Source organism: Myotis yumanensis, unplaced genomic scaffold (genome assembly GCF_028538775.1).
Source record: "Myotis yumanensis isolate MYYU_CA2020_CCGP unplaced genomic scaffold, mMyoYum1.0.hap1 SCAF_3, whole genome shotgun sequence".
NCBI classification, from domain to species: Eukaryota; Metazoa; Chordata; class Mammalia; order Chiroptera; family Vespertilionidae; genus Myotis; species Myotis yumanensis.
This window is the reverse complement of record NW_027223754.1, coordinates 121808250-121820655: the sequence shown is the minus strand read 5'-3', so window position 1 is coordinate 121820655 and position 12406 is coordinate 121808250. Positions and strand designations below refer to the sequence as shown.

The 12406-nt window shown below is 45.8% G+C and overlaps 2 protein-coding genes across 2 annotated transcripts in view; both read left to right on the top strand.

Moving 5' to 3' along the window:
• The window catches only part of LOC139006820 (maestro heat-like repeat-containing protein family member 1), a 229751-nt gene that overhangs the window by 44593 nt on the left and 172752 nt on the right, over positions 1–12406 (top strand). The gene's annotated exons all lie outside the window — the stretch shown is intronic.
• Positions 11264–12406, top strand: part of LOC139005263 (maestro heat-like repeat-containing protein family member 1) — a 42415-nt gene continuing 41272 nt past the window's right edge. Inside the window, exons 1-2 of the mRNA XM_070407559.1 lie at positions 11264–11342; positions 11827–11879. Of these exons, the coding sequence (XP_070263660.1) occupies positions 11324–11342; positions 11827–11879 (72 nt within the window). The 5' untranslated portion in view covers positions 11264–11323. The remainder of the gene's footprint in view (positions 11343–11826; positions 11880–12406) is intronic.

The following is a 12406-nucleotide window of genomic DNA, read 5'->3' as shown; positions in this document are numbered from 1 at the left end:
GACCAGAGGAAACTTTTGGGGACGATGAATATGCTTATTATCTTAATTGTGGAGATGGTTTTAAGGGTGCTAACATTTATTAAATAGTATATTTTAAATATGTGCACTGTATTATATATCAACTGTAGGCCCAGTGCATGAGATTCATGCCCTCGGTGGGGGAGAGGTGTGGTCCCTCAGCCTGGCGTTCACCCTGTTGCAGTCCAGGAGCCCTTGGGGGATGTCCCGTGCCATGGAGGCAAGAGAGGCTCCTGCAACTGCAGCTGCAACTGCATGAGCCATGCCTCTGGCTGAGCAGCACTTCCCCGGTGGAAGCGCACTGACTTCCAGGGAGCAGCTCCTGCATTGAGCTGCAGCCCCCTGGTGGTCAGTGCACATAATAGTGACCGGTTGTTCTTCCATTCAGTCAATTTGCATATAACCCTTTAATTATATAGGATTAGACATCAATAAAGCCTTTTTTTAAAAAAAATAAAATGGACTGCTTACACATGTGAAAACTAAGGCTATTTGTAGCCTCTCATAGAGAAGAATAACCCATAAAACAATATAATTCACTAGGTAAAGGGTAGATATTTAGGCTTTAAAACGTGGTTTTCTGAATTTTGAAAGTCAGAACAATAGAACCAGTTCTTTCTTTGGCCATGATTTCTTTGTCCTATTTCTTTGAAGTCAGCCAACACCTGCAATGTTGAGTTGCTCTAAAAGTTACCGTGAAATAATGAGGTTATGTGAAAGTAAGTGTAGCTTCTTGGGTGAGGTGAAAGAACAGGTTATGGCTGTATTTGGCTATGGAAAAACTAGCCCCTGGGCCTTCATGAAAAGGTCCAAGAGGGCAGTGTGAACTATGATATTGGGCCACCTCTGAGAGGAGATCTGAGGACAGAGGCTTTCCTTTGAGGCTGTGGCAAGGGCTGGCTGAGTGGCTGACTCTGTCCTTACACACACAGTGTATCTACCAACTCGTGGATGCTCTGGCGCTCAGCGGCTGCGGAGGTATAAACTTGGAATCCCAGCTGGAAAACATTACTGGCATGCTGTTCCAGCAGGTGAGTGCTGGAGGCTGCAGGTATCCTGGGCTTGGTCTTCCCCTCTTGTTTGAAGGTGATGGTTACCCCAGAGCAGGTCACTACCTCCACACGGCCCTGGGCTTTTGTCATGGTGACCATAACTGCACACACCTCAGGCTTCCCTGCCTGGATTGTGGTCACAGAGTGGATATTCTCTATGAGGTAAATTGAATACATTTCTGTATGTTTCTGGGGGTGGAGGCCATTGTTGCTCCCTCTAAACTGGCTAAGGGCAGAGAGTCCAAACCGACCCATTATGCCTGTGGGAAATGGCAGGCCCTCTGTGTTGTAGCCTAGAGGAGGAAGAGGACAATTGAACATTTTGTTAAAAGGTGTTACCGTCCATATATTTGCTGGCCACTGTCTTCTTTTCTTTGGGGCTGTGTAGGTGTATTCCTGGGTCCTATTTTCACGTCCTCCTTATGGGCAAGTGCCGCACTTTTTCTGGCTGCATACCTCAGTTTCTCCATCCATGCCCAGAGCCCCAGATTTTTCAGTGCTCCCAGGTCTGATGCCCTTGGTCTCCCCACAGCTTTGTGAAGGAGTGAACCCAGCAGACCCTCACTCTGTGGAGAACCACAGCCTCGCCCTGAGGGCTTTCTTCATCATGGGTAAGTCCACACATTTTTCTAACCCCAGGTATAGGCCCGGGGATTTTGTACTCCATGGGAGGCTAGGTTCCCAAGACCGCCTTCTTTTCTTAAGACAAGATGCAAAGTAATCCATGTAAAGTTTGCCTGAAATTCAATGAATCTCCAAGGGCATAGACATTCTCCCTTCCCTATCCCTTTTGCTACCACTTCCTTCCCCTGGGATTGGCTTCCCGGTCTCCTTTGGTGATCTGAGCTCAAAAAGGTGATACTGTGATTAGAGCACTGATGGTCACGAAAGAGGTTCTGACCTAATTGGTGAGCATATGGTGGGGCAGGGGCGGGACAGGCTTAGGTTAGGAAAAGCATCTGCCCCTAAGCGTGGCACATGGTAAATGCTGGACAAACACTGGCTCTCTTTCTTCCTGCTTCTTTTCTCCAACCTAATAGACCCTAATTTATCCAGCCCATGGCATCAGTGGTTTGCTGTGAGCATGATTTACTTCTACACACCACCTCCCACTTAAACATACCCCTGACTCCCTTTATTCATGCCCTCTAATAGCCAAGTTATACCAGGATCAGATGGTATCCCTATTACTAACCGCCATGGAATCCTGTGATCCAGAGAAGATGGAATCAGCCCTTCAAGCGTTCACAGATGTGTTCCAGGAATGTGAGTAGGAAACAAGCCTGGTCCTAGGGATCTTCTTGCTCAGGAAATCTCCTTGCTCTGGCAGACAGTCCCATTTAGTAGTTAAAAGCACAGATTTATTTTTTTTAATTCAATCTTTATTGTTCAGATTATTACATTGGTTCCTCTTTTTTTCCCACCATAAAAAAGCACAGCTTTAAACTCAACGTAAACTCAGTGGGTTCAAATCCTGATTTTGACTCTTAATAGCTGTGCAAACTGGGGCAGATTACTTTTAGTCTGAATCTCTATTTCCTCATTTGAAAAATGGAGTTGTCTTGGCTGGGTGGCTCAGTTTGGTGGACTGTCATTCTATACACCACAAGATTGTGGGTTCAAGTCGGCCTGGTGGTCAAATCCCTCTAGTGTTAACTACAACAATTAAGGCTTGGCTAGAACAAGACTGCGCACAAAGACCACAAGGGGGTGCACCAAGAAAGCATAAAAGATGCGGAGACAAAAAAACATGACAGAAATGGAGGATATGGAGCTAAGAATCGCAATTTTGAGGGCTTGCCATAAATTTGTGCAGAGCCTCACGAAAACTAATGAGACCCTCGATGCTACGATAAAGAAATTAGAAAGTAAGCATACACGGACTGAAATAAAGAATATTATACCCAATAGCAGACCAGAGGAGCACAAGAATCAAAACAAAGATTCGACAAAAAACACCCAATTGGAAAAGCAAAATGAAAAAAGAATCCGAAAGTGTGAAGATAGTGTAAGGAGCCTCTGGGACAGCTTTAAGCGGACTAATATCAGAGTCATTGGAGTGCCAGAAGATGAGAGACAGCAAGATATTGAAAACCTATTTCAAGAAATAATGGCAGAAAACTTCCCCCACCTGGAGAAAGAAATGGACTTACAGGTCCAAGAAGCGCAGAGAACCCCAAACAAAAGGAATCCAAAGAGGACCACACCAAGACACATCATCATTAAAATGCCAAGAGCAAAAGACAAAGAGAAAATCTTAAAAGCAGCAAGAGAAAGAGGCTCAATTACCTACAAGGGAATACCCATACGACTGTCAGCTGATTTCTCAACAGAAACTTTGCAGGCCAGAAGGGAATGGCAAGAAATATTCAAAGTGCTGAATACCAAGAACCTACAACCAAGATTACTTTATCCAGCAAAGCTATCATTCAGAATTGAAGGTCAGATAAAGAGCTTCACAGATAAGGAAAAACTAAAGGAGTTCATCACCACCAAACCAGTATTATATGAAATGCTGAAAGGTATCCTTTAAGAAGAGGAAGAAGAAGAAAAAGGTAAAGATACAAATTATGAACAACAAATATGCATCTATCAACAAATGAATCTAAGAATCAAGTGAATGAATAACCTGATGTACAGAATGAACTGGTGACTATAATGAATCAGGGACATAGAAAGGGAATGGACTGACTATTCTTGGGGGAAAAGGGGTGTGGGAGATGCGGGAAGTGACTGGACAAAAATCATGCACCTATGGATGAACTCAGTGGGTGGGGAGTGAGGGTGGAGGGTGGGGTGGGAGCTGGAAGGAGGGGAGTTATGGGGGGAAAAAAGAGGAACAAATGTAATAATCTGAACAATAAAGATTTAAAAAAAAAAAAAATCCAAGTTACAAAAAAAAAAAAAAAAAAAAGATTGTGGGTTCAATTCCCGGTCAGGGCACATACCTATGTTGCTGTGTCGCTGGTGTGTTTTCAGATCAGGGGCATATGGGAAGTGATTGATCAATGTTTCTCTCAAATTGATCTCTCTCTCTCTCTCTCCCCCCCCCCCCCCTTTCAATAAAATAAAAACAACATATCCTTTGGGTGAGGATTATAAAAACTAAAAATGTAGGTAACATCAATTCCTACCTTTAGCCATTTTTAGTGAGAATTAAAGGACAAAACATATCTTGGATTGTAGGTTTTAACTTCAATCAAGTGTCCATCAAAACATTGCTGTGTGATTAACAGTACGAAGCACAGAAAATACACACATAAATAAGACATGGTCCTTGTTCTGAGGAGCTCAGTCATTTAGGGAAGATGAGACTTTTCACACAGCAAAAGTATTCAGGATAATAGGTGATAAGTTACTTAAATGTGATGGCAATGGGCAACAGGGATGGAGAAGGCATCAGTCAGGAGATGGGACAGACTCTGTGTAGGAACTGTGCTGAGAGTAGAAAGGAGACTGTGAGTCAGCAGAAGGAATTCACACAGAAGAGCAGTGCTGGCAGTTCTAAAGGTTGAGATAGGCAGAGGGTGAGCAGAACAGCTCCGCCAATGAGGTAGACTTGTGTGGTCAGCTGTGGGAGCCTGGCAAGCTCTGAGGGGCAAGTGCTAGCTTGCTGAAATACTGTTTTAGGTCACTTTTAGTCTGCTTTGAAGCAGAGGGGTGGTGGAGATAGCCTCTTGGGTTTGATCTGGCCTTGAAGAGCAGGACTGTATCTAAAATTTCTCCTGGCTGTCTGTCTTCTCATGCCTCCCAAAGCAACAAAGAGGGAGGAAGGAGACTGACTGCTCCACATGTCTGTCTTTCCTCTAGTGCCTCAGACCAAGAAGCTGCAGCGCATGGTACTGAATTCAACCATTCTGGTGATTCAGGAGGACCTCAAACCAGTGAGCAGAATGGCAGAATGTTGGGGCTGGGAGGGCAGTTGGTGTTTTGAGAACTTGAGGTGTGGTAAGATGGAGAGGGGAAGGTTTGGGGGAATGAAGAGAGAGGTAAGGCCCCCTTGCCAATCTAGTTCTGGCCTCAGACTTCTGCCCATGGGTTACATTTGGGCTTGTCAAAACCTGAGAAAGGTTTGAGAAGTGAACAGGTGGTTGCTTCCTATTTTCTGAGCCTTTTCTGTGGGCAATACTGTGGTGAGCCCAGTAGGGACATGGAGCTCTGAAAGATATTAATTTTGCCCCCGGAGAATTCACAGTTTTCTTAGGGAGAGAAGTCCTGAAACATCACATCTTGCATGTGGTTTGAGAAGATATATATATTATCAATATATGCTTATGTTTCCTTTATATATATATGTAAATTCTTTCTTTAAAAATTTTATTCAATTACAGTTGATATACAATATTATATTAGTTTCACATGCATTTCCTAGGGATTAGACATTTATTTATATAACTTATGAAGTGATCACCCAATAAAGCTAGTATACACCCAGAATAGTTATTACAAAATTATTGACTATGTTCCCTATGCTGTACTTTACATCCCATGACTATTGTATAATTACCAATTTGTACTTCTTAATTCCTTCACCTTTTCATCCATCCATCCACTCCCCTCCCATTTGCCAACTATAAAATGTTTTCTGTGTCTATGGGTCCATCTCAGTTCTGCTTGTTCATTTATTTTGTGTTTTAGATTCCACAACTAAGTGAAATCATATTGCATTTGTCTTTCTCTGTTTGACTTATTTCACTCAGTACAACACCCTCTAGCTCTATCCATGCTGCCAATGGCCAGATTTCATTCTTTTTAAGGGTTGAGTCATATTCCATTGTATATATGTACCACTTCTTCTTTACCCATTCCTCTATTGATGGACACTTAGGTTGCTTCCAGATCTTGGCTATCCTATCTAATAATAGACAAACATGGTAATTTACCTTACCTTCGCTATGCCTCCCATTGGCTAATCAGCGAGATATGCAAATTAACCCAACCAAGATGGCGGCCGGCAGCCATGCAGCTGAAATGAGCAGGCTTTCTTGCTCCAGTGATGGAGGAAGCCAAGGTTCCCCGCCTGCCGCGGCCCGGCTCTGCGCTCCAAAAGCAACAAAGTTTCAATTATAGAAGCTAAACAAACCCCAGATACCTACTTTCAGCAGGCTGTGGCCTCAGAGCGGGAGCGAGTAGGAGCCAGCTCTCAGCTCCTGTGACGGCAACAAAGTTTCAATTATAGAAGGTAAATAAATCCCAGAATAAAAAAAGAAAAGAAAAAAAGTAGAGGCTGGGAGCTTCAGTCGCTGGTCAGCCTGAAAACAGCCATCAGCCCCTCATCCAGGCTGGCCAGGTACCCAAGCGGGACCCCCACCCTGATCCGGGACACCCTTCAGGGCAAACCAGCCGGCCCCCACCCATGCACCAGGCCTCTATCCTGTATAATAAAAGGGTAATATGCAAACTGACCCTAACAGCAGAAAGCCTGGGAATGACTGGGCAGTATGACACACACTGACCACCAGGGGGCAGACGCTCAATGCAGGAGCTGCCCTTTGGTGGTCAGTGGGCTCCCACATGGGGGAGCTCTGCTCAGCCACAAGCCAGGCTGATGGCTGCCAGTATAGCAGTGGTGGTGTGAGCCTCTCCTGCCTCCTCAGCAGCGCTAAGGATGTCTGACTGCAGCTTAGGTCTGCTCCCCGCTGGCAAGTGGACATCCACTGAGGGCTGCCGGGCTGCCAGAGGGATGTCTGATTGCCAGCTTAGGCCCAATCCCCTGGGGAGCAGGCCTAAACCAGTAGGTGGTCATCCCCTGAGGGGTCCCAGAATGTGAGAGGGCACAGGCCGGGCTGAGGGACCCCCCTGCCCAGAGTGCACAAATTTTTGTGCACCAGGCCTCTAGTTATAAATAATGCTGCAAGAAACTTATGGATGTATATGACATTTCAATTTAGTGTTTTGGGTTTCTTCAGATAAATATCCAAAAGTGAAATTGCTGGGTCCTCCTTTGGCTCTCCATATAGTCTTTGTTTTAAAGTCTATTTAGTCTGATATAAGTATTGGTACTCCAGCTATTTTAGTTTTGTTACCATTTTCAAGAAATACCTTTTTCCACCCCTTTATTTTCAGTCTGTGTATGTGTCTTTTGACCTGAAGTGGCTCTCTTGCAAATAGCATATGTAAGCGTCTTGTTTTCGTATCCATTCAACCATCCTATGTCTTTTGATTGGAGCACTTAATTCACTTGCATTTAAAGTAATTGTTGATAGATATGTACTTATTGCCATTTAATTATTCATATTTTTGATATTCCTTTCTTCTTCTCCTTAAAGAAGTCCCTTTAACATTTCTTGTAATATTGATTTGGTGTTGATGAGCTCCTTTAGCTTTTTCTTGTCTTGGAAGCCTTATCTCTCCTTGGATTCTAAAGGACAGCCTTGCTGGTTAGAGTGATTTTGGTTGTAGGTCTTTGCTTTTCATCACTTTGAATATATCTTGCCAGTCCCTTCTGGCAAGCAAAGTTCCCACTTAGAAATCAGCTGACAGTCTTATGGGAGCTCCCTTGTAGGTAACTAACTGTTTTTCTCTTGCTGCTTTTAAGATTCTCTGTCTTTAACCTTCTGCATTTAATTATGATGTGTTTTAGCGAGGGCCTCTTTGGGTTCATTGTGTTCGGGACTCTCTGCACTTCCCTTGATGTTGTACCAGATGCCCCTAAACTATCCTCATTTTTTTTTTTTTTTGCTATTCTAATTAGGTGTTTTCTGCTACCTTATCTTTCAAATTGCTGACTCAATATTTCGTGAGAAACCATATTTTTTAAGAAGCTCTTCAGACAGGGCTGGAGACAGCAGAGACTGCTTCAGTTCTAGATCACACGGGATAGGGGAACAGGAGAGGAGGGGAGCAGTGGTTTGGGGTACCAAATGCACGACAATGGCATTATCCCTAAAAATACATCCTCAGAAGGTTAATGGAAAGCTTGGAATCTTGAGGGATGGGCCCTCAGGACTTGTGGGATTTGTTCCTGGCTTTCCCTAGGAAGGCCAGACCATGGGACTTTCTGGGACTCAGATTCTCCCCCAATACAACATTCCTGCTAATTTTCATATCTCTGGGGAAATAAGGTGAGGGCAAGGTAAGTACTTAGAGTTCTCCAGGGAGGTGGTTGGAGCTGAAGCGGTTAGAACTTCAGGGCAAAGTACAGAAGTGGTCAGGGTTAGTGGCTTGTGGTCTGTCATTATTGAGAGCCCACTGTAGAGTCTCACTGGGTTTGGTGTCAGGAGATCTGATCCCCTCACCTGCCTTGGTCCTCTGTGTCCTCACCTGGATTATGGAGGGTCACACTGGGCAGTCCCTGACATTCCTTTCTGTCTTGTCATGTGATGATCTGTGACTCCACAGGTGCCGAAGGTCCTCGTGCACTTCATTGAGATGCTGGGCCAGCATAACTACTTGGCCTTGCCCCAGGGGAACGCTCTAATCAGCTATATCATCAAGCTTGTGGAGACTGACTCATCAGTGAGCAAGGGACTAGGCAGGGAGGGGACCGAGGATGGGAGCACACCTCAGGGGATAGAACAAGAGGAAGGCAGGGTTGGGAGCAGGAGGGAAACAGGAGGGTATGCCTGGCACATGTGAAGGGTCTTTGGCCAGTAAAACCCTAAGCAGTGAGCCAGGGAAGGCCGTGAACCCAGAGACTTAGCTAGCATTGGTTTTATATTTAAATCTTTCCTTTTCTTATCCTAGAATGAAGAGGACATCCGAATAATGTGTTCCAGAATCCTACAGATGGTATAAACAGCTAGGGCCAAACAGGCCTCTCCATTTCCTCCTCCCCTGGCTCCCCAGATCACTACCCTGACCCTGGCCCCACCCCCGACTGCCTCCCACCTTCCCCTTCCATCAAATGCCTTGTGGTTTCTCTGTCCCCTCAACCCACCTGCATTTCATTCCCTACAAGTGCCTGGGGTTCCACTGAGAAGTGCTCAGTGCAGCAAAGGAGGGTCACTGGGTGTGGATCTGGAAGCCAGAGTCTGAGTCCTGATCAGCCAGTTTTCTAGCTGTAAAATCTTGAATAACTTGTTCTCCCAGCTGCAGTGTCTTCTTTTTTTAAAAAGGGGGGTGGTTATATTTCCTGACTGTTCTCAGCAACCTCCAGGGATTCTGGGAGGCTCATATGAACTGATTTGCATCAGAGCTGAGGAAAGGGCTGTGTTGTGGGAGGAAAAGGACTTAAGATTCACTCTCCCTCCCAGTGAGCTCTGCCTCCTGACCTTCAGCATGTCTTTGACTCTGGAAGGTTCCTCACAAAGGTGATTACAAGTCACACATTCCAAATTTCAAGAAGTCCTCATCTGTCAAGTCAACTTATGCCTGCTATAAGTTTAATCAGGACCTTGGTTATACTTTTCCAACATGCAGTGAGGGGTTGGGGGTGGGGGAGAGAGAAAGAAGAGGGAGAGAAGGGAGAGAATGGATATGAATGGGTTAAGGGGGATCTGTATACAGGCCTCAAATACTCGGTCCGGAAGGGAGACAAGGTCTTGGGGTTGGAGACTGATGACGGGCTGACTTGGGGCTTGGCATTGAAATTCTTGCCACATCTCCTGCCAGGTATCTTTGCCCAAACTGGTCACATTGGTGTGTGAGCCCAACAACACCTTGGCCTTTGTGCCTCTGTGTAAGGCAGCCACACAAATGGCTCTGAAGGCCTGTTCCCTGGGCCAGGTTCCTTACCTCAGCAGCTTTCACCAGGATCGTAAGTACAAGGGTGGGGCAGCCTGTGGAGAGGTGCTCACTGTGAAAATTAAGTCTGTTTGTGGGCATGGACTGTTGTAGTGGGGGGCTGGCTGAGACACTTCAGGGGTGATGGGTGTGGGGAAGAGGATGAAGAGGATGCTGGAGATGGGGTTGTAGGTCCCATGCTTGGGCCATGATGGGAAGAGTAAGGCAACTACTTAAGGCCATTTGGCTTCATGAATGAAAAGGGGATGCCTCTCAAAGTCACAGTTCCTTCTTGCCTTCACTCCTCATTATAAAACACTTGATTCAAGATGTACAAACATTGTTAATTACAAAGCAATAATACACACACTCCTGACCCTTAGTTCTTCCTTTGCCCTAACTCTGAGCCTCACTCTGTGCTCACCCCAACCCTGACCTCTAACCCCAGTGGGACTTAGGGTTAGAGTTAGGATGTCTGTTCAGCATACCATTGGTGTGTGTGTGTTTTTAAAGGCTGAAGATATAATGGTTTGTGTTTTAGTCTGAATCAAAATGTCACACCTCCCGTGGCATTGACACTGATGTTCCCTCTCCTCTTTGCTCTTTCTCCTCGTCTAAAGTACTGATGGGGAGCTGCCCGTGGAGGCTGGGGGTTGAGCATCCTGAAGTGTGCACTGACACTGTCCTCTTCTTTTATCCTCTCTCTAACTTAGCTATCGAATACATTTCCCCTCAGAGACTCCTGACCCATCTTCTGGTAAGTGATGCCAGAATGAGTACTACAGTCATATATTCTTCCATCCACTCATCAACCCATCCATCCATCCACTCATTTCACAAAGACCTGGTTACTACTTTGTCTCAGGCATTATGCTGGGTATGGAATAATGAGATAGGGGCCAAAGAGCATGGAGGAGGGACCTGGGAGCATAGTGGTGAGGCCTCGAGATGAGGATGTGGGCAACGGGAAAGGCTTGCCTTTCTCCTCTGTGGCCATATTGTGAGCTGCTCTCTGTTGACCGTGGACAAGCCCACATACCTTTCTGGATCTCTGTTTTGAGTTTCTCTATTAGCCCAGACATTATGTGCTAGAAATATGCACACTTGGAATGACAAAGGTAGACCTACCCTTGAGGTGTTCACAGACTTAGTGGGGAAGACAAGTGTGGGAATAGCTATCTGTAGTCTAGTGTGACAAAGGTACTAATACATGAATACAAAAGGTGCAACGGGACTTAGAAGAGCAACAGGCTGACATGGTCTCCAGGAGGCAGGAAGGCATCACAGAAGAGGTGATGTTTCCAGAGCATCTGGGAGGATGTAGGAGTTCAACAGGTGGCAAAGAATGGGCAGGGCCTAACCTCCAGCTCTACCATTCTATGGATTTGCTTTCATTTTCTTTCTTCTCTTCTTTTAAATATTTTCTCTGCCTCCTGCTTGCTTCTCAGATGTGTTCCCGGAAGCCCTACAGGGAAAAGGAGTTTGGTACAAGCTCTCTGAGGCTACTATCTGCCCTGCACCCTATCACTTCTCTGCATCCTGTTCTAAACCACAGTGTTGGCCAGCTGTGGAGGAAGGTGATCCCACAGATGTTGGAGATACTGGATGGTAAGGGCTTGGTTAGCAGGGGGAGGAATGAAGCTGGGACAGTGGCCAGACTCCAAAAGAGATGGCGTCCTCAGGTGCAGGATGGACCTTCCTTGGGGTGAGGAGAACTGGAACCAGTCTCTCTGTCCCTTTGAGGTGCTATTGGATGGGTCTGCTTTTGGGGGCAATGTTGTGAACTGAGCAGAAACACAGTCCAAAGTTCTGTGGCTCCAGGGTTCCCAGAATGACTCCTGCACTTGCTTATGGGCAGAAGATCAGGGAAGAGTGTGGGCTTTGGAAACAGACAGACCAGTTTTGTATCCTTGCTCTGACACTGGTCAGCTGTGTGTATTTGACCTTTGGAAAGTCATTCATCTTCTGGAGGCTCTGGAAAGTGGGAGAGCAGTTACCTTATAGGCTGAGTGCCGCATAGTACTTAAATGTTTTCTTCTCCCTGGCTGGGACCTTCCGGTTGAGTGGGTCCCCATGCTCTCTCCTTTCCTAGATCATACTGAGAAGAGCCTGAATCAGGAGGAGTGGGAGGACAGGCTGTTCCGGGTAAGCACTCCCCAAGACCTCCCTCCCTCCACACTTGCCTTCTTTCCCATCTTCAGGAACCTGAGGGAGGATAGCCCCAATCCCCCCAGAGACTGAGGTCATGATCAAGGGCCTAACTGCTCAAGCAAACCTCTTTTTGTGGTCCCCTAGCCTCCTGGCCTCTGCCTCAGAGTATCTGACTATGTGCTAAGTCTTGAGCCCCCTTCCATACCCTTACAACCCTATATCAAGGGGGAGTCAGGGAAAGGGCCCTAGCTGTATGTCCTTGGGCAAGGTATTTAGCCTTTGCATGTCTCAGGTTCTTCATTGGTTAAATGGAAGTAACTCCTGCCTTACATAATTAAAAAGGATGATATCAGAGAGGACCTTGTAAATTGGAAAGGACTTCACACATGTAATTGGCATTACCATCATTGTCACTGTATTATCATTCTACAGTCCTAACTCCCACCATGTGTTTCACCTCTTTATCCATATTTACAGGCCATAACCCCTGTCTCTTGCTTCTTCTTGACCCCACTTCTGTG